At 33.8% G+C, this 21,481-nt stretch overlaps 2 protein-coding genes and 1 non-coding gene across 3 annotated transcripts in view; 2 read left to right on the top strand and 1 right to left on the bottom strand.

Annotated features, from left to right (window-relative positions):
- LOC142341263 (uncharacterized) overlaps nt 1-21,481 on the bottom strand; it is a 336,105-nt gene that overhangs the window by 184,510 nt on the left and 130,114 nt on the right. The gene's annotated exons all lie outside the window — the stretch shown is intronic.
- The window catches only part of LOC142341577 (nuclear pore complex protein Nup93-like), a 51,072-nt gene continuing 30,930 nt past the window's right edge, over nt 1,340-21,481 (top strand). The window contains 2 exon segments of the mRNA XM_075392627.1: nt 1,340-1,511; nt 8,467-8,641. Coding sequence (XP_075248742.1) covers nt 1,364-1,511; nt 8,467-8,641 — 323 coding nt within the window. The 5' untranslated portion in view covers nt 1,340-1,363.
- Nucleotides 10,444-10,635, top strand: LOC142341880 (U2 spliceosomal RNA). The gene has a single exon (XR_012759133.1). It is a non-coding gene; the product is annotated as a U2 spliceosomal RNA (small nuclear RNA).

Raw genomic sequence — 21,481 nt, 5'->3', positions numbered from 1 at the left:
TGTTTTTTACTAATATATAGCAATAATATACCCAATGATTGATTCCCTGCTGTCATGAGGAAAGTTTGACTGAGTTTTAAATTTTAGTCATCTATTTTTTGTACGATTTCAATTTAAATTGGTTTTCGTTTCTGCAAAGCTATTTTGGCCGTAAATGTCAGCGCTCAAGTTATTTTAGTGTCTCAATACTTTCGCGATTTCGTGATATTGATCGGCCAAATGTCAGTTCTTTGATTCGTCGGAATTTTGCTGGCTGTTTTTCAGTTGTGTTGTGTTCGTGGTGTTCTTTATTCATTTCTGAGGTCTTTTTGTATGTAAAAATGGATAGCATTGTCATAAGTTGACATATAATTATGGTTTTCTAGAAAATTAAAAGTTGAGTTTGAGTGATGGTTCACGCCGAAGCAGTAGAGGGGAACAATTACAAGCGGGAATATTTCAAATTTATAGATTAAATGTAGTTTCAATTGTCAAGAAAGTTTTTTCAGGCGTTGGAATTTTTTGCAAGATCTGATATTTTACTAAAGATGGTTCAATATTTTATATTTGTATGCATAGTGAACAGTTAATGAGCATCTGGGAGTTTCTTAATTTTTGACTTAGAGTTTCACCCACATTTTTTGATCTCGACCTATTGCCGCCCCTTCCTCCGCCGGACAGAAGCAGGCTACAATAGAATCGAACCCCTGCGAGATTCGAGGGTTATTTTTCCGACGTTAATCGGCAATTCATTGTTATTTTCTGTTGCCTTATCACCGAGTGTCAATAGAAGTATGTCTAATATTCTTTCTAATGATTGATAGTTTCGGTATTCAATTTTTTAAATTGAAAAATGTAGACAATCGTTTTAACGACTTAGGCAGTATTTGGTTTCAAAAATAGTTCGGAGTTTTTGCCCTCATTTTGTCACTTGGTGCCCCCACGCGGGGTTAATTATTGGTTTTCTTGAATGGCTGTTTAAGATTAGCTGTTCTTAACATTTAAATACTGGTTTTTGAAATCTTGGACACTAATTCTCTAAAAGAGTGAGAGTTACTTTTTGTAGATATTTTTGTCTTTTTAAATATGTTTTTGTAGGATCAGATGCGTTGCTGAATTTTAAATGCTCTTCTTGTAGTACATTGAATTGTCATTCAAGACTTGTCCTGTTATGTGTTTGTTCATTCGCCCGACTTTTAAAACATTGCAGCAAAAAATACAAAAACGTAAACTAATTCGTTTTTGTGATATATTGAGACTACAGGTCTACGCAACAATCAAAGGTATTTTCTGTCAACATGACATCTATGTATAACGGATGCAAATAGATACGCTGAAAAGAACTCACGCTTTCAGATTATTGCTGAAGTTAATTGGTTAAGATATGATGGATTCGATGGAGTTGGAGGGACTGTTGCAGCAGGCAGAACAATTGTCTGCTTCAATCAGTGGAACAGAGGACTTCCCGCGATTAGAAAAGAACATCAGCCAGATCTTACAAAACAGCTCAGAACTGTGGACTAGAACTGGAGGTGGGTATTAAGGTGACAGGATCACTGAAGTCATCGAGAAGCCATTAAAAATCCCGACTGCATTGAGCTACTATTAATAAATATGCGCAACACTTTTTGTTGTTTTCTGTGTGCAGCCCCTCAGCTTCTAAAAACTTTCTGGCCGGACAGGGTTGAAATAATCGAAAATTCTATACTGACCCAAAACCTTAAAAGCATTATATTAGGATCAATGTGTAGTTCTAATCAAACGTATATCTAGTTGCAATAAATTGAAAATCTCGCTTGTGGATTTTATTAAAATAAATTTTATAAATTTTAAAATTTTACTAAAGAACAAAGCGACTTACAACATGCAAGTAAAAGAATACGTCAGTTAATTTTGTGTAGTTTCTTGAGGATTAGTTGATCAATGAATTAATCCGTAAATAGTTGTTGATGCAAATAGCAAATCAGCTAATAGAAATTACTGCACATAAATTTATCATAAAACAAGGATGATCGTTAATGTGCGTTCGCACATGATGTTCCGACCCGCGCTCATCTACATTTTTGACATAACTGTCAACCAATTGAAGAGATAATCAAAAATAGATCTTTGAGTTTAAAAAACCGTTACACAAACTACTAATTGAATAACATAGTACCATGCCTCATTACAGCCCTCACGAGATCTCAAAACATCTAAACATCTAAACTTAAAAGCACCTTGTAACAACGTCAAAACACAATAAGAAGAAACCTTAACTACACAATTTTTTTTTCGTTACTAGAAAGTGGATAGGACTTTATATTATTGAGACTAGATAACAAGTTGATAAAAAGAAGCAATAATGCGGAGAAATTCAAAAATCAACCAATATTTTTTAAACCAATTAATTACAAACGTCGTAAAAACGAGTTTTTACAAAAAATTATTGATAAATTTTAAAAAGTCATTACGAAACCAATAAGGTTTGTGTCTGGCCAAACTAAGCAGTGGAAATAGACTAAAGATGAAGAAAAATTAAAAAGATACAACTTTCGAAAACACAAATTATTGAGGCCATTAAAACCTTTCGCTGTTGTCTGAATATTATGTTTTTATTTCAAATGTTAATTTAACTACTTCAGTTAAAATTATACTGAAAGAATGATTTTGTTCACTTGGGCCTAATTTGAAAATCTTTGTGATCTGCTATTACGCGAATCAGCTTAAAGAAGAGAAAAAAGACACAGATATTGACCACTGGAAAAAGATTAATGAAAACGCATATTGTTCAACAAACGAACCATCAGTTACGACGATGATATCAATTGCCACTTTAATTTTTTAGAACTACGGGGAATCGGATGGGGCCTCTCAATGTTGAGAATTAGATACAAGTTGAAATATAACAACAAAACTTAAAAAGCTTAAAAAACCGTTTGAAAACAAATAATTTGAACTTTAAGGCTATTTGCTGTAAACTTAATGCATTGAGTAATTTCACTCATTCAGCATTCAGTTAGAGGATTATGAGACTTCTCCGCTCGTTATGACTACTTAAAGAATAAAAACATGCAAAAACATCAAAATAAAAAAAATTGTGACTAAAGTGTCGGAGCCATTAATGAACTATTCAATTCAAAAGTTTTCATTTTCAAATTATTTTTTGACAACCATGGAATTGTTTTTTGTAACAATATGACTTCAAAAAACCATTTTATATGAAGAAATATAAACACTTTTGAGAAAACCCGTAGTATCGAAGCCATTAAATTAAGTAGCTTTCAACGGAAATCAATAAAGAATAAGATATATATAGTAAGTTTTGCTTCGATTAGAAGGCAACTGTTTGTGTCATTCTTAAATCACCAATAAGTCATCACAGCAATTCGTATGACTATGAAAACGACAACAAATACAGGCAAAAACCAAAAAATCAGTAGAAAAGTTCGAGAAGACAGTGTCAAAGCCAGTAAAATCATCAGTTTTTCTCTGCAAAATTTTAGCTGTGATCTATTGAAAGTCTTTTCCATTCCAATGGGAAATGGCAATAATAGGATAATGTGGTAGGATCTCAAAAGAATCCAAAATTATGCAAAAAAATAACCAAAAATATTTGAAAAAATTATGAAAAGTCGTGGCATCCAAGTTAAAAAGACAATGGTTAGAAGATAAAACTGCTAACCAGATTCATTTGGTTGAAATTGAGATGAAGGGGGTCCTGTTAATAGTGAGACTGAGTTAGGTTTCAGAGAAACCAATTTAAGATCAGTTAATGTTCAAAAACAGAAATCTTCGAAAAATTATTTTTTAAGTCCTGAGGCCATTAGTTGTCCACTAAAATTACTACATAGGTTAGCTTACTGATCTTCAGGAGGCGTATTGCATTTTCAGTCCATGTCATAGACTTATGTCATAGGGCTGAAAAATTTATTAAAATCTCAAAAAGAATATCAAAATTGCAATAAAATTACGAAAACTCGAAAGAGTTTAAATTATGAAAATTATTATTATGAAATTATTTTGAAATTATTATGAAAATTACGAAAGAGTCGGAGCCAAAAAAATGAGCGATTCCTTAAAAAGAATTATTTTTTAATTTGGCATCATTTGACTGTAAATCAGGTTTGTCATGAACAGAACCTAGATTTTCAGATGTTGTTAGTCTCTAAGTGACTTGAAAGAAAAATATGAAATGGTTTCTAAAATATCAGCTCTCAAATAGAAATCGAATTTTTTTTTCATAGTAAACTTCCCTATGAGACGAAAACTACCCTTTTTATGGCCTTTCGTCTGTTAAAAATACAAGACAGTTTTATTTGTAGCATAAAATGTAGTTGTGAATTGATATTTTTATAGAAAAAAAAACTTAATTTGAACAATAAAGTGAACAAAATCATGACAAACATCACGTGTTGACGCAAAACTTCAAACCTCGATAACTCCTCGAAAAACATGAAGTTCAAGAGAATCTTTTTAATTCCATGTCTACGCTGGACGAACTTTTTAATAATACCAATCACATTGAAGTTGAAGTAGAAATAGCCCTGTTTTGAGTCTACAGAGATTGTGTTAGTGGTGTTTGAGTGTGTACTTCCTGCCAATTTCATCAAAGTGGACTAAAGAAACTTATTTCGTGCTGTTTTTGATGAAAGTCTGAATTTTGAAATATTTAGCCAGATTTTTGACAAAAGAAATAAAAATAGCCGGCAATATATTTTTGTCTTTAAAAATAAAATCAGCAACACTTTCTTTAAAAAAAGCTTAACAATTTTTCTTAAAATTAGCAAATTTTAGTCAAAAATTCCGGAAAATTTGGATAAAATCAACTGAATTCACTCCATTTTCTCAAAAGTTTAAACCTCGATAACTCCTTGTAAGAAAACGAAAAGCAAAAATCTTTCAATTTCCATATTCTGTGCTGGAGAAGCTTTCTAATGATACCAGTTTCAACTCTCTACGATGAATATATTGATCGGCCAAAATTGTCTGAACAAAAAAACCCATTTCAGAATGTAGTTCCCCCCACAAGTGGAGTCGGAACAAAGATATTAAAAGAGGACTTCATTCCAGCTGTTGAAAAATTGGTGGGTGGGTGTGTGGCGTAGAGGGTGTACATTTGTAGCTTTGTTATTAAATGATATTATTAATAACGGTGTTGAATTTGAAAAACTTAGTGAAAATTCTGTTAAAATTTTACAAAAGACAAGAATTTAAACTAGTTTTTTTGCTTTTCTCGGTTTCTTTCTCTTCAAGTGCCTAATTTAGAGTTTTGCAGGTCAGTGAGATCCGGGAGAAACCAAGACAAATAAGCAATTTCTACTCAATATGTGAACCGAAAGTAATACACTGGTCATTTTAAGAAAACCATTACAAAAGTTGTTGAAAAATCTTTTGTTTTTGAAATTTCATTTGTTTTTTGTTTAGTTTTTATAGTAGCTAATTATTTTTATTTGCTCTCAAACGAAGTTTGTAACAATTATTTTAGTCCTACCCGTCTTTTTTATTCAATTTTTCGTCTGACCCATTTGATTTTTCTTCCTCAAAAACGGAATGAACAGGTAGCGCCCAGCGGTCTTTAAGTGCTCCCAGGGCCTTTAGCTTTCTAGTCTCCAAGTATGCGATTCATAGAAACTTTTTTGGAGACTTGTACTTATCGACTTATGGTGTGAAGTGCGGTTCCTAGAGGTTGACACCCCCCCCCCCCCACCTCTCACTTCACCCCCCAATCCCCACCCCTGCACATTGTAGGCTGTAAGGGTGTCCCTTGCAGCCAAACCCCCCTCCCCACAGTTGCCCCCTCCCCTCGGCACTGTTGCATCCCGCTGCGCGGTCCTCACGCCGCTTCAATTAAGCTAAAGCTAGCCTCACTAAGCCGTGGATAGCTACTGACGAAGCCAACCGCAAGCCGGTCGTTTAAGAGCAATTCGCCCGACGTTAGTCGGTTATGTTTTAATTTGATCTCTCAGAAATAGTACCCAAATGAACCAATGAGAACATTTATTGTAACAGGTTACTTCAAAAACATTTTTAGAGAACGAGAAAGACAAAACGAACTTGACACATTGATGGTATTTTAATGGCGTCACTAGGTTCTTAAGGACACTAATTTGACAAAATTAGCCTTTAAGATTAGCCTTTTGATTCAAGGAAACAGTCTAGCACATTATTATAAAAGACAAAGATTGAAATTTTATATTTTCTATTAATTTCCTGTGAGCACTTACGGCAAACCTGAAACCCTTGTCCCATAATTATTTCATAAATTAATTTGACTGAAATTTTCCATATGGAATGTTAGAAACTAGAAAAACAGGAGTCGTAATTTCTTGAGAAAAAGGCAGTACCGAAATGGTCATTTCTATGTTCTGTTGATTGTTCCCAGTATTTCAAGTGGGATTTCAATCTTCAGTTGATCAAAAATTGCAATCAACGAATGTAACTCATCTTTTAATTTTGACTTTAGAGATTGAAATGAGAAAAACGATTGAGAAGCGTAGAAAATTATTCAGCTTCTCTTTTCATTTCTATAACAATTTGAGCGTAAAATCAATCTCTTCTAGATATTTAAAACTTTACTTGACTATCAATGTATAAAAAGTCCCCTCTACAAAAAATGTCAACTGTACACGTATGCAATTAAAAGCAAACAAGTTTTGTCAATTTCCAGAAAAGGAAAATGAAGTAAGATTCTTTAATATGATTCCTCTTCAACTACTAGGTCAAACAGAGGTAACTTTTTAGTGAAATAGAAAATTTTATTAACAAAGTTTTTGCAAAAACTTAGGCAGACCGGGTTTAAAATGTGATTATTGTTTGTTTGACTTAAAATTGCTAGAAGTAACTGGTTAGGATGTTCGTTGCAAAAAAACCGTAAAATTGATAGGAAAAAAAACATGGTTTTAACTATATTCAGTTTGTTCCGCGTTCTGTGCTTGATTTATTTAATTATTAACAGAACCTACCACCATGAGAAATTTATACACAAAAGGAACAACACTCTTTGTAATAAAATGTGGAAAACTTCAACTTTATAGGTTTTCTTGATTTACCACGTGAATATTGAAAAGCTTTTTTTGTTTGGCACAATTGTTCGAATATAGGATATCTGAAGTAAAAGTAACCGAACTGAAAAATATCTTGCGACAATGAGAAAAAAATGGGAGACGTTGAAGTTCTGATGACGTGCGTTTACTATATAAAACGTTTAACTATGAAATTTTTTCAGTTGCATCCTGATTTAAACTAATTGTTTAGGATTTTACCAATATGACTTCAAACAATAGCAAAATGTTTAGAGAAGTGAGAAATCTTTAAGTTCATATCGCAGTGTCTCTGAGTTCTGAAGTTAAGCATGAATGTCATGTGCGATTACTTCACTTGTTTACATGTTACAGTGTGTAAACTGATCACAGCCTTAGGTTTTGAAATTTTTGTCTTTTTTTAATCTTTAAGCTAAAACTTTGTAGCGATCGATTACTATTTTTAAACAGCAAGTTTCTTTTTTCCTTGAAGACGTTTGTTCGAACATTTTGTATTACGCACAATCTCACATGAGCCGTCTTGTTTTATTTAGAGACCGTTTTGAATTATAAAGTGCTTCGCCTAAAAGGCAAAATTTTTTAAGTCGGATTCCGGTCCAGCGTATTACTACTGTATAAGTTTTTAGGGTAAGTTAGATTTGTTGCAAAGCTTTCATTTTTGCTGTGACGTAGCCGTGTCGTCCGCAGATATAACCAAATTTCAGCGGATCATTTTAAATGGAATTACTCTCAAACAGGTGACTGGAGTTTTCCGGGCTTTTATTGGTCAACTATCAATGTGGGAACTGTTGCCTTGAATCTTAAAATGTTAATTCTTGGAAATTCTAATGGCCTTTACTTTCTAATCATCATGCCATGAGATCAAATGAGAGCACAATTTCGGCTGTTTTCTCTTGTTTTCTTGCATCGGTAAAACCGTGACTTCCAAACCTTTCATTCTCTATTACTATGCAAAGTTTATCAAGAATTTCAACGTCCAAGGCGGCTAAAAGAGCCTAGTGATCACAGATTTAATGAATGGTTTTAATTGATACCCTTTTTTATTCACCCTATCTCAATAGCTCAAAAGGTCTGCAAATGATCAGAAAAATGATTTAATTGATTTTGAAAAAGTTAGTTAAGATGACTAAAACTGGGCTGAAGGTTTATTTCATTTTTTATAAGTTTTTGAATACTATACACCGACATTGTTAAAGTAAGATAACACAATTGTTGTCCTCAAAAAAAGCCGTAAGTTGTCTGGAATGATCGAAATATTTACATTTCAAAAAATTGATACCGAAATGTGGCTGACAGTGCCAAAACCTTTTCAACGAAATTCCTGAAGGTTCGCTTGTGTGAGTTCTTTGCTTTGGTTTTAGATCAGAGAACTTTAACAGATCCTCTAATGTAATAACCAAATAAACCAAAGGGACTACTTAATAGCAAGTGTCAAATTCGGATACCATTATTTGCATTTATTCAGGAAATGCGGTTGGTTCATCGGCCAGCTCTGTTGCGAAGGCCAGTGTTCTTCTGGGGACTAAGGGACTGGACTTGCCAGAAATGCAGAGCCAGCTGAAGCGACTCGAGGATTTGCCTGTGCTCCAGGCTGCCAGCCAAGTGGCAGAAGAACAGCAAGACCTTGAGTCAATATTGAGGTCAGTTTTCGTACTGGTTTTTGTTTCGGACTACTACTATTCCTAGTTAAGGGTTATATTATTGATTATATGCTCGAAAATATTTAGTCAAAGAAGTCTTTAATAGCTGCATCAGCTATTTCAGTCGTCGGCTTTTGTTACCCTCCTAGTAATTAATCTTAAATGAAGTTTATCGCTATTATTGAGGTCCTGTTGGTCTTTTAATTCAATTTTTCTGGACTTTTTTTGTCTTTTTGTCCCCAGAAACGGTATAAACGCCAGTGACATTAAGTTGGTTAACAGCTCTTAGAGATTTACTAGTTTCGAAATGTGCGTTTTCCTCGAAACCAAGGACATAAGCAAAAGTCTGAAGCAGAGAAAAAGAGTGGTTCTTGTTCATGCATTATTTTGAAAGAAATGAAGTGAAAACTAATTTTTGTTCACGTGCGAACTTTTTTTGCTTTTTCATTTTAATTAAATTTTTTGCTTTTTCATTTTTAATTAAATTTTTTTGGGCGAAGTGGTTTTTCTCACGCGTTCTAACAAAGCCTTTTTGCTGGATTGATTCTCGTAAATATCATTGGTGGTATTGTATGAATAAAATGCATAATAAGCTGAGTGTAACCTATAAATTTGCATATTTAGGTTATAATGGTAATTTAGAGCAATATAGTGTAGTAAAGTGACGTCAAATTTGTGTGATTAGTATCTGATTTTTTGCATCTATTTGAAACTTGTGGCCTTGTTAACTGCTGCACGAATTTTGAGAAATTACTGATTTTGAAAAACAATTGATTGTCATGTTTTTATAAAGGCAGCATTGTTTTGAAAAGTTTAGTTATTCTATCGCTCATCTCTTCTAATTCACGGACTGGACGTAAAATTTTTTTAAGCGGTTATCTACGAACAGGGGTTAACATACAAACAAATTCTGCGTGCAAAAGCTCAAAGCTGCTTTCGGTACTTTTTCTGCCTTTTTTAATCTGAAAAAAAATGTTTGTTAACCAAAATTCGAAATGTTTGTTAAATTTTGATAAATTGTTAGTGTTTTCTCTCAAAGTATGGCACGTTCTGGGTATATATGGAGTTGTATATTCTTTGGTTCATTGGAATCCTCGTTTTGTTTTTGGTCCTGATTTTTTGGTATCTTTCGTGTATGAAAGCAATGAGCGTCATTCAGATAAACAAAGTTCGTGAAGTCGGAAAATCAATTCTCAAAAAATAGTTCGAGTATTCAGTTGTTTGGCGCGATTTAATTTTTTCTTGAATTTTTGATGTGAATTGTCAATAAAAGGATTTCATTGGGTTCCAATTAGAGGTAGGGAGCGCTCCTTTGTCCCCTTCCTTAACATTCCCTACTGGTTCCTATTTTCCCGTGCGCACTGCTATTCTGTGTTCTTTTGTGCTTATTTTATTGCTATAGTTAACTCTACGCACTATACGCTTTGAACGTGCTTTGACACGTAATTTGTACAGTACTAACAACAAATGTACATAAATTTTGTTCACAGTATGAGCTCAAATCCCTTTTGAGCTATAGTTTACTTGAATAAAATGTGCTTTTGAGGTGTATTTAAAACAAGTATTGTAGCTAACGTATTTCACTGTTTATTAGGGGCATTTTCGGTGTTTTTGCGGTGAAATTTGAGCAAAAAATGATGGATTTTTGAAGATTTTTCGCCAAGAACTGTAAATAAGTTTTGTGACAAGATGTGCTTGATAAATTGGCTGAACGCTGTAGCCAAAGTAGTGAGTAGCAGAGCGGTCCCTGTCAATTTGCATCGTATAGTGTTCAATAAAGATCACCTACGATCTTGAAGATCATCGCTTCTCGGCCTTTTGGCTAAGATCATGTGTAGTATCTGTTCTTGTCAGCTTAATATCTGGCATGTCGGGCATTGCCTGGCACCAATATTAAACTGCTTTTTGATCCTCGGATCCGGCAAAGAAGCTTGCTTCAGTCGGTCCACGGATCGTCCCGGTCCTACACTACCGCCGGGTACGGTCCATCAAAAGAAGTTTAGAATCGTAGATCTAGGGCGATGTGAGGAAGTCTCTAGACTCTCCTCATTAATGGTAAATATGTACATTCCTGTTAACAGCCGCCTCAGATTCTCAGCCGGCTATTGTAGCGCTCTTATTATTTTCAATACAAGAATTGGATTGTATTGGTGCTCTGTCTTTTTACAATTTAAAAAATTTGAATTGTATTGGGGCGCTGTCTTTTTTTAAGATCTGTTCACACATTTTCATGATTTTTGAAGTCAAATTGGAGTAGTGATATTAGTCACGCCGAAACAAGACGTGGTAAAAAAGTGTGTAGTTTTGCGGCGTAAAATTTTTTCCGTGTGAGAAAACGGTTTTTCAACAAAAATGGGCCTTCTCGCATCTGATTTTTTGTTCACATGCGCATTTTCACTTTGATTTTCAATGTATTCTCGATTGTTTGGATTGGATTTTTTTCTTAGTGGTTTTCCCAATCCATTCATAGTTCATTCTAGGCCTAGTTTTTTGTTTGAAAAAAAAAATTTCTTTCTCGCTAGTGTTTTTTTGTTCACATTCGGCATTTTGACCTTGATTTTCAGTTTTTTTAATGTTTTTGATTTGATTTTTTTGGGAAATAGTTTTTCCAATTCGCTCCTAGTCCCTTCTAGGTTTTGTTTAGTCAATGAAAATTCTTTGAATTGTACGTCAGGACTTGTCCTGCCATGTTTTTTTTTGTAAGATGTTTTCACACCTTTTTCATGACTTTGAGCTTTCAAAACGCGATAAACCGTTAAAGCTCAGCGGGCATCAAGTTTCATTAGAGGCCCTTAGCCGCGTTTAGTAGTCCTTCGAGCGCTTAGAGTGGTGAATCTAATGGGAGGGCCGTAGTTCAAGGTCAAAAGATCATTTTTAGAAGTTTTTGAGCCCAAAGTGTTGGAGTTTTTGGCGTTTTTTCGTTTTTTTCGAATTTTTTTGTTGGACGTCTGAAATTGAGGTTTATAAAAGTTGATAAGGGCCTTTGGCAAGACTTAATTACTTCTTATGACCATTTCAAGAGCTCTGTGTTTTGGTACTCCAAACTTAAACACGCAAATTTATACTAGTTTTTACGATTTCGAGTTTTCAGCCCTAGGTGTCAAGGAACGTCTTCCAGCGTTTGATAATAGGTTATTGCATGGTATCTATTGATAATGGAATGGTTTTCAACATTCTAACATCACGATTTTTATCAATTTTTGATAAAACTTGAAATTTTTTTTCAATTTTTTTTGACTTTGCCATTAAGTTTCTCCAGCCCCAGGAGCCGGGAAACCTCCCCTAGGGTTTGATAGTAGGCTACAGAAGAATTTTTTTTCGTCATTAAGTGTTTTCAAAGTCTTAATATTACAAGTTTTCGCATTTTTTTGATAAAACTTGCAATAGTTTTCAACATTTTAATAGTTTTCTTCATTTCCTAGGTTTGGTTTCTCTAGCCTCAAGGGCCACCAAAACTTCTCTAGGGTTTGCTAGTAAATTACTGCATAGTTTCTGTTGGTAATTGAATGTTTTTCATGTTTTTAATATTACGAATTTTGGTAATTTTGCAAAAAATATAGAAATCGCAATTTTTCTGAAAATTCAGTATTTTTCCCCCAGTGGCCAGGGAACCTCCTTTAGGTATTGCTAGTATGTTACTGCATAGTTTATAGTAGCAATGAATTAGTTTTCAATTTCCTTACTATTTTTAGCAGTTTTTTTAGACTTGCAATTTCATAAATTTTTCAATGTTTCTGAAAATTATGGTTACAAGTTTTGCATCTTTGAGCCAGTGAAACTATTTAAGGCTCGAAATAGGGATACTGGATAGTCTCTAGAGACAAAGAAATATTTCTGGCGTTATTAATATCATGAATTCAGCAAGGTTTTTTTTGTAAAATTTGCAATTATTTAAAGTTTTCTGTAATTTTAGTCATTTTCTAAGTTTATCAATTGTTACGGGCCACTTTAACTTTTTTTAGGTCTTGCAGAAAGTTTGCATTTCACATTGTCCTCAAGTTTATCTACCTTTTGTGCCAAATAAATCCCTCTCAAGGCTTGTGTGTGATTTAATGAGAATATTGAATTGTATAATGTTTGACCTTCAGGGTAGAAGCTTCAAGAGTTTTAGCAATGGTTATTTTTTTGTTTAATTTGTTTGATTATTTTAGTTTCTCAAATTTTGAGATTGTCCTATTGGCTGGGATTACTCAAACTGCTGGTCAGCTACATTAGTTTTCAGTTTTTCTTTCAATTCCTTGGATTGTATTTCAGGACTTGTCCTGCTATGTTTTTTTCCTTTGTCGAAAAAATTTTTTTTTGCTTTACTTTAGCTCACAGCTTGTTCATCATTTTGCGTGAAATCTTTTTGACTTCTCTAGGCTAGTTTCACTCTTCTATCATCCTGCTAAAAGTTTTTTTAGATTGCAGTTGCTCAGCAAAGCAATTCAAAATGCCCGGTTTTAAAAAACGAAATCAGGAATAGAAACGGGATAGACCCATAAAACCCAAATTTAGATGCCGATTACTCAAACTTTGTTCTTAGTTGACATCTCTAATGCTTTTTGGTATTTTTAATAGCCCCTGTGTTGTCTCACTACGAAACAGGAGTAGGTTGACCTCGAAAATGACATCAAAATAGTTGGCACTTTAAAATTGTTTCTGTACAAAAATCATTTTTTAATAGCCGGCCCTCATCTTCTCAGCCGGCTATTATAGCGCTCCTATTTTTTTTACTTCGTCGAACTTTTTTTCGCTTTACCATTTTGCCGCTTTTTCGACATTTTGCATGAAATCTTTTTGACTTCTCTAGGCTAGTTTCTCTCTTCTCTCATTCTGCTAAAAGTGAATTTGAACATCAGTTGCTCAGCAAGGCAATTCAAAATGAACAGAGTCAGTATAAAAAATTGAAGTCAGAAATAGAAACGGGATAAACCCATAAAGCCCAATTTTAGATGCCCGCTTTTTGAACGTCGTTCCTATAAGTCTTAGTTACCATCTCTTATGCTTATTGGTATTGATAGTAGCCCCTGTAGCCTCTCTCTGAGAAACATAAGTATGTTCAACTACGAAGAAATGCCATCAAAATAAATCGGACTTAAAAAATGTTTTTGAACAAAAAATTTTTTTTCGATATCTTCTATTCTTTCAATCCCAATCATGCTTATTGGAATCAACGGCGGCTATTTTCCGGCAATCTGCCGGGTATGTTTTCATATTTTTTCTCTTCGTTTAATCGCAGTCCTGGTTTTGGGAATCAACGGAGGCTTTCTCCCATCAATTTGCCGAGTATACTTAATAGTTGACGTCAGCCTCAGAGATGCTATGGTATTATTTAGGTAATATCCGTTTTTTACAATCCAAAGATCTGTCCACACATTTTTTGACGTTGTTTTATGTTTAACGACAAGTCAAACTGAATCAGTGAATTTAGTCAGGCTACAGTGGCAAAGTAAAGGTAGTGAAAAAGCTATTTCAGGCGATATTGGACAGCTAATAACTTCTATGCAATATAATTTCATTAAAAAATTAAACTTTTATGCAATATGTTTCTCCCGAAATATTAAAAAAAATTGACAAGTTTTATGGGCTTTCCGATGAGACAAAAATATGGTTCATTTTGATGCGCTGTGTAAATATGGTTAGTTCTCGATGCAATGTCGAATAATCTCAATAAAGATAGGTGATATCATGTTTGCTTTTATAAAATTGAGTCAGTTTTTTAGATTTGCCATTATTCTGCTTTCTTCTGATATCCTGTTTGCTTGCGCATATTACTGACAGTTCTGGTCGGCTTTTGAAGGAAAACTAATTCATCCTATTTATATCTTCAGTTGATAGCTGTAGACATTTGTGACCTTGACTTTGTTTTATAATTTATTTAAATTTGGATATTAACTGTATTTGCTGTAGTTTTTGTCACTAAATGTCATTGAAAAAATATCTCTTGGGCTTTCTAGTGCCAGTTAATCATTTTGTTTGAATTTTGCAGTTTATTGTTATTGCTTTTTCTCACTTAAACATCTGGCTTTATTACACTTTTTTAATAGCCGCACAGCGATAACTGGGGCTATTATTGGCATTCTCTTGGTTTTTACAATTCAAAGAATTTGAATTTTATTGGGGCGCTGTCTTTTTTTTTAAGATCTGTTCACACATTTTCATGCTTTTTGAAGTCAAATTGGAGTAGTGATTTTGGTCACGCCGCCACAGGAAGTGGAGCAAAAAAGCGAGTGGTTTTGCGGCGTGAATTTTTTTCGCTCCAATTTTAAAGTAGAGTGAGAAAACGGTGTTTGATTAAAAATTCGCTTTCTTGCTTGTGTTTTTTTTCACATGCGGCAATTTGACTTTGATTTTTACTGTTTTTTCGTTTTGTTTGATCGGATTTTTTTCTAAATGGTTTTTCCAATCCATTCAAAGTCCGTTCTAGGTCTAGTTATCTGTTTAGTCAATTAAAATGCTTTGAATTGTACGTCAGGACTTGTCCTGCTTTGTTTTTTATTTCTTCGTCATGATTTTTGTTACGACCATATGACGTCACAGCCACTTTTTGTTCATTCGTTCATGCAATTTCAACTGAATTGCATGTGTGACGTCATTTTTCGCTCTTAGTGGAGCGAGTTTTTTTTTGTTCATGTGCGTGATTAAATTTTTGGTCACACTTGACTTACGTCACTCTCAAAAATGACTTCCTCACTTTGAAATTGACTTTTATTTACTTTAATTCGAAGAGATAAGGTCAAATGGGTGTGTCTCACTCTAAATGAAGGTTATTTGAGATCAGTTAATAGAGGCAGCAATAACTTTTACAGATTTTTAGTCAAAATATAACAGATCAGCCTTCAATGAAAAGACGAATTTGTTTGGTCAGTCTTTTTTACTGTCGATCTACGAATCTATTGCGGCTATTTTCTGGCAATCTGCCAGATATGTTTTACTTTTGCCCTTCTTTATTACTTGTCACTCATTCACAATAGTGACTGATCTGATCGGATGAGGCCCCATGGTTAGGCATCGTAGTTAGTTTTGAATGGTTTAGACAGAACAAACAGGTTAAGTATTTGACACTGTTTACATGAAATATTAATCAATTTCTGATTTTTCGTAGTTTGTTTTTTGTCGTGTGGCTTAGTCCTAATGAAGAGGTTTCAGTATCTATATGTCCTTTCTAATGGCAGATGTTTTTTTGTGGTCAGGGCTTCTAATGTTCCGGTAAATATTTTAATCACTCTCACACCACTTTGAAAGACATTGTTGAAATTTGATGTTCTTGGCTTTTTCCCTACCACTTTGTCTTTCGGTTTATTTCAGGCCATGCTTGGCAAATATTAGACTATATGCTTTATAATTTCAATAAAAAATACATTTAGACTTTTATGCTATATGTTTTCCTGAAATATTAAATTCTGAGTTTTGCGCGTGTTAGTTGATCTTTCATAATGTCTCGTCAATAAACATTTCTATTGACGATTTATATCGGCTTTCTAATGGGGAATTTGTGTGAGATTTTACGTTTTAGTTGATAGCCTGAGGTTCGTATGCCTTAAGATCATTTGTTTTCAAAAAATTTTCTAGTTGTGGAGCGCAATTAAAAGTTTTTTGTCCTTCCACTCAATGTCAGTATTGACAAGTTTTATGGGCTTTCTATTGAGACAAAATTAACGTACTTGATTCTTTCGGTAACTAGTGTTGCTTTTTTGTGCTCTAACACTACTCATTAAAAAAGTTTATTTTTTTAGTATTGCCTGTATTGTCGTTGTTCGGCCTGTCACTTAATAACAGTTTTGGCAACTGTTATCGACTGGCTTTGTAATGGGACACATAGGAGACTAGCTACTGATTTCAGGTGGCTGCCAATTGTTTTAATCGGTTTTTTGTTCCAAGAATAATATTGATTTCTTGCGCTTTGCCCGTAAATATTGTTCGTTTTGATGCACTGTCGAATAATCTCATTAATGGCGGGTCGTATCTTGTTTTTGTTGAGATAATCCCGAATTCTTTGAGGTTTTTCGGTTCAGAGCTAATGTATAAAGCTTGGGCATTATTTGCGTTCATAAAAGTTGGGTCAATTTTTTTTGTTTCTGCCCTCATTCTTCTGATATTCTGTTGCTGGCTCATAGTACTGACAATTCTGATCGGGTTTTTAAGGAAGACTAAGTGAATATTTTTATGACTTTGGGTATTGACCCTGTTTGCTGTTCTTGTTGTCACTAAATGTCCTTGAAAAAGTATCTGTGGCTTTCTAGTGCCAAATCATTTTGTTTGAATTTTGCAGTTTTTACTGCTTTTTCTCAATTACTCTTCTGGCTTCCTTACAGTTTTAAAGGTTTTGTATTTTTGCCCTTGTTTATTTCTTATTATTAGTCACTCAGCTATATTATTGACTGATCTCATTGGATGAGGCCCCATGATTAGGCATTATAGGTTGTGTTAAATACAAAGTTTAAGTATTTGACATTTTTTTCATGAAGTGTTGGTTGAATTTTGATTTTTTGGTTTGTTATTTCTTTTGTTGTGTTGCTTCATCTTAATAATGAGGTTTCAGTATTTTGCAGTTAATTGGTTTTGGTTTTCCTCACTTAAACTTCTGGCTTTATTACACTATTAGAAGTTTTATTTTGCTTTTGCGCTTGTTTTTTGTCACAATAATGACTGATCTGATCGGATGAGGCCCCATGATTAGGCATCATATATTGTGTTGAATTTTTCGAGTCAGAACAAACAGTTTAAGTATTTGACATTGTTTTCTTGAAGTAGTATTAGAATTTTGACTTTTTGGTCTATTATTTTTGTTGTGTTGCTTCATCTTAATAATGAGGTTTCAGTATTTTGCAGTTAATTTTTTTTGGTGTTCCTCACTTAAACTTCTGGCTTTATTACACTATTAGAAGTTTTATTTTGCTTTTGCGCTTGTTTTTTTTATTTCTTGTCACAGTAATGACTGATCTGTAGGATGAGGCCCCCATGATTAGGCGTAATAGATTGTGTTAAATGTTTCGAGTCAGAACAATTGGTTTAAGTATTTGACATTGTTTTCATGAAATATTAATGAACTTCTGGTTTTCGTGCTCTGTTTTTTGTGTTGCTTAGTCTTAATAATGAGCTTTTAGTGTCTATTTGTGCCTTCTAATGGCAGATAGTTTCATGTGGTTAGGGCTTCTAATGCTCCGGTACCTATTATAAGCACTCTCACACCAGTTTCGAAGACATAATTGGAAATAGATTTTCTTGACTTTTTACCTACTACTTTGTCTTTCGGTTTTCTACCAAGTTGTTGTATGCGTTCTTTGAGCGATAATTTATCTGATGTTACGGTGTTTAATGACACTACTGACTTTCTAAAAGAAGAGGATTGAGAGTTGTTTCTTGTTAGTTTTTTGCTCTTTTTCCTCCATATACGGTTGCTTTGATAACCATCGAGCGTTGCTCATCTGAGGTAGTTGATGTCCAGGGAGAGATGTTGTTCAATTCCTTGGATTGTGTTTCAGGGCTTGTCCTGCTGTTTTTCTATGAATTCATTTTAGCTTTCTATCACTTTTTTCGTTTTACATCAGTCACAACTTTCACTTTTGGTTTCTGACTTACCTCACTCCCTGTTTCAACTGAACGGGATTTAGAATTTTTCAATAGTTTTTATGCGAATATGATCAAGTTCATGTGTTGTGCGGTGTTTGAAAATTTTGGCGTGAAGTTATCGAAGTTCTGTAGCATATGCGGCTAACTGGTATTCGTTTTAAGCGTATTGTTCTCCAATTTAAAAGCCGAATTCATCAGATTAATCCAATCTAGTAAAACTGCATGCCATATTTGAAAAATCGTCAGGATGACGTCAATTTTTCTTTTTTCTAACTGTTTTAATCCCAACGGTGTTCAGAGGGGTTGACCATGGCTATTTACCGGCTATATTCATATCCTGCTTTGACCAGGTGGCTGTAAGATCTTTATCAAGAGTTGGCATTTACGTTTTACCTGATCTTAGAAAATTTTTCCAGAAAAATGTAGTAGACATTTTAAAACTTTGATGACTTTCCACTTAGTTGGATTTGGCTGTAGGCTTAGACTTTATTTGTATCTTACTTCACTGAACTGTGACCAGCCGATATATTGTGCCCACGCCCCTAATTATTTGGGGGTACGAACTTGTGCAAAGACTTTTTTGTGCAGCCTATTTTGGCCGATTGATAGCTTTTGCTGAAAGATACAAAAATCGTATCATTGGAAATCGCATAAAAAATTCAATCGATTGCTGTAATTTTTTTTGATGAGAAAGTGAGGTTTTAAGTTCTGAAAATTTTTTATTTCGGTGGCCTTCCACATTTAAAAATTTGCTGATGTACATAGAAAAATAATTGAGAAATCCAGAGACAAATTTTATGTACGAACAATCTAATAGATACAAATTGGGTTTGCGGAATGGCTTAGATTAAATCTAAAAGTTTAGTTTTATTGAAAATCCCTTAAAGACATCTAAAGCAATTGAGCGGATTTACTTACATTTTCTCTCTAAATTTCTTGTTTTTATTATTATGTTTTGTGCTCTACAGAAGACAGATTTTGTATTTCACTTCAGATAGGTTGCAATACAGAGAATTTTTTATTATGCTTGTTCCGAAACTCGACGAAATGAGCGATTGTAACCTGATGCAAACCCTGGTTTTTGTCATTATGGCTAATCTATGTTTTCAGCAGATAAAGAATAGAAGAGTGGTATCCTTGAAAAATTCATGAGATTTTGAATGGATCCTTGAAGATTGAGATTTTTGATCTGTCGAGGACAAATTGTCTTTTCACGCCACCAGGCCGCTTAGAATCGATTAATGCTAATAAATGATTACAATAATTTTTGGTACTTTTCGGTCATCTTATGCGAATCATAACTACTGCTTGATGCGCATTTTCTTTGTTTTTTGTGAATTAAAGCAAGTCTGAAAAAAAAATTAGTTGAGAGATTTGTGACGCTCAATATTCGCTACTGAAAAGTCGACTTTTTAATAGCTGCGCTCATCTTCTCAGCCGGCTATTATAGCGCTCCTATTTATTTATTTTTTTAATAGCCGCCTCATCTTCTCAGCCGGCTATTATAGCGCTCCTATTTTTTTTTTTACTTCGTCGAATAAAAAAATGTTTCGCTTTACCTCATTTTGCCGCTTTTTCAACATTTTGCGTGAAACCTTTTTGACTTCTCTAGGCTAGTTTCTCTCTTCTCTCATTCTGCTAAAAGTGATATTGAGCATCAGTTGCTCAGCAAAGCAATTCAAAATGAACAAAGTCAGTATAAAAAATTGAAGTCAGAAATAGAAACGGGATAAACCCATAAAGCCCAATTTTAGATGCCCGCTATTTGAACATCGTTCCTATAAGTCTTAGTTACCATCTCTAATGCTTATTGGTATTGATAGTAGCCCCTGTAGCCTCTCTCTAAGAAACAGAAGTATGTTCAACTACGAAATGCCATCAAAATAAATCGGACTTAAAAAATATTTTTGTACAAAAATCTTTTTTTTTTCACTATATTCTATTCGTTCAATCCCAATCATGCTTATTTGAATCAACGGCGGCTATTTTCCGGCAATCTGCCGGGTATGTTTTTTACTTCGTCGAACTTTTTTTCGCTTTACCCATTTTGCCGCTTTTTCGACATTTTGCGTGAAATCTTTTTGACTTCTCTAGGCTAGTTTTACTCTTCTGTAATTCTGCTCAAAGTCTTTTTAAACAGCAGCTGCTCAGCAAAGCAATTCAAAATGAAGAGAGTCAGTATAAAAAAAAATCAAAGTCAGAAATAGAAACGGGATAAACCCATAAAGCCCATTTTAGATGCCCGGTACTTGAATTTTGTTCACATAAGTTTTAGTTACTATCTATAATGCCTATTGGTATTGATACTAGACCCTGTAGCCTCTCACTGAGAGACAGGAGTATGCTCAATTACGAAATGACTTCAAAATAAATCGCACTAAAAAATTTTTTTATACAAAAATCAATTTTTGTTGATATTTTCTTTTCTTTCAATCCCAATAGAGTTATGGGAATCAACGGCGGCTATTTTCCGGCAATCTGCCGGGTATGTTTCAATTTTGTTATCTGAAAAGTATAATTACCAGATAAAAGTTGGAAGGATTGAACTGAATAATCAGTAATAACCATGATGAAACTGTCGAGAAATTTAATCAACAGGGAAAGCTTTTATTAGCTATTCAAATTCTGGTTCTCATAATTTTGTTTCTTACATAAATTTTTGATGGAACTTATCAAGCATTTAATTTTTAAATAAAGTTAAGATTCTTCATTACCTATTCTCTTCTTCAATGTTGTCATGGCTATTCAGCTTCAAATGATACATGATAGATCAAGATAGATTGTTATCACATGAGTCCGTCGATTTAAACCTCATCGCCCATTAAAAAAATCTCTTCCAAGTAGAATTTTGTAACAACATTGACAGTGTTTTTCAACTTTTTCTTTAAAAATTTTTCGTATAAATTTTGTTAATTTTTCGTTTTTAAGTTTGTGGAAAAAAACTTATCAAGTAAAACTCATTTTTGAGAGCCACGATGAATTTTTTTTGTTCTCTACCCTGGTATATTTTTTGTTCTCTACCCCGGTCAACTAAGTTTCCGTGAATATTCAAAATAATGCCGCAGCCATGTTGTTTTAACAAAAAATAGCTCTCTCAATGGAAACGTTAAAAACGTCTTTCTAGTCTGAATTTTAATTAAAATTATTCCGGTGGTCTTTTTATGCATTTTTTCACCAAACCGAATTTTTGACGTTCTTAATTTTTGTCTTCAAAAACGGGATAAACATGTAAAGCCCTGAAGGCATTAAGTGGCTTAGCAGCTGTTTTCGCGCCTTACTAGTCTC

Source organism: Convolutriloba macropyga, chromosome 6, assembly GCF_964194025.1.
Source record: "Convolutriloba macropyga chromosome 6, txConMacr16.3, whole genome shotgun sequence".
In the NCBI taxonomy this organism is placed as follows: Eukaryota; Metazoa; Xenacoelomorpha; order Acoela; family Convolutidae; genus Convolutriloba; species Convolutriloba macropyga.
This window is presented reverse-complemented; position numbering and strand designations above follow the sequence as displayed.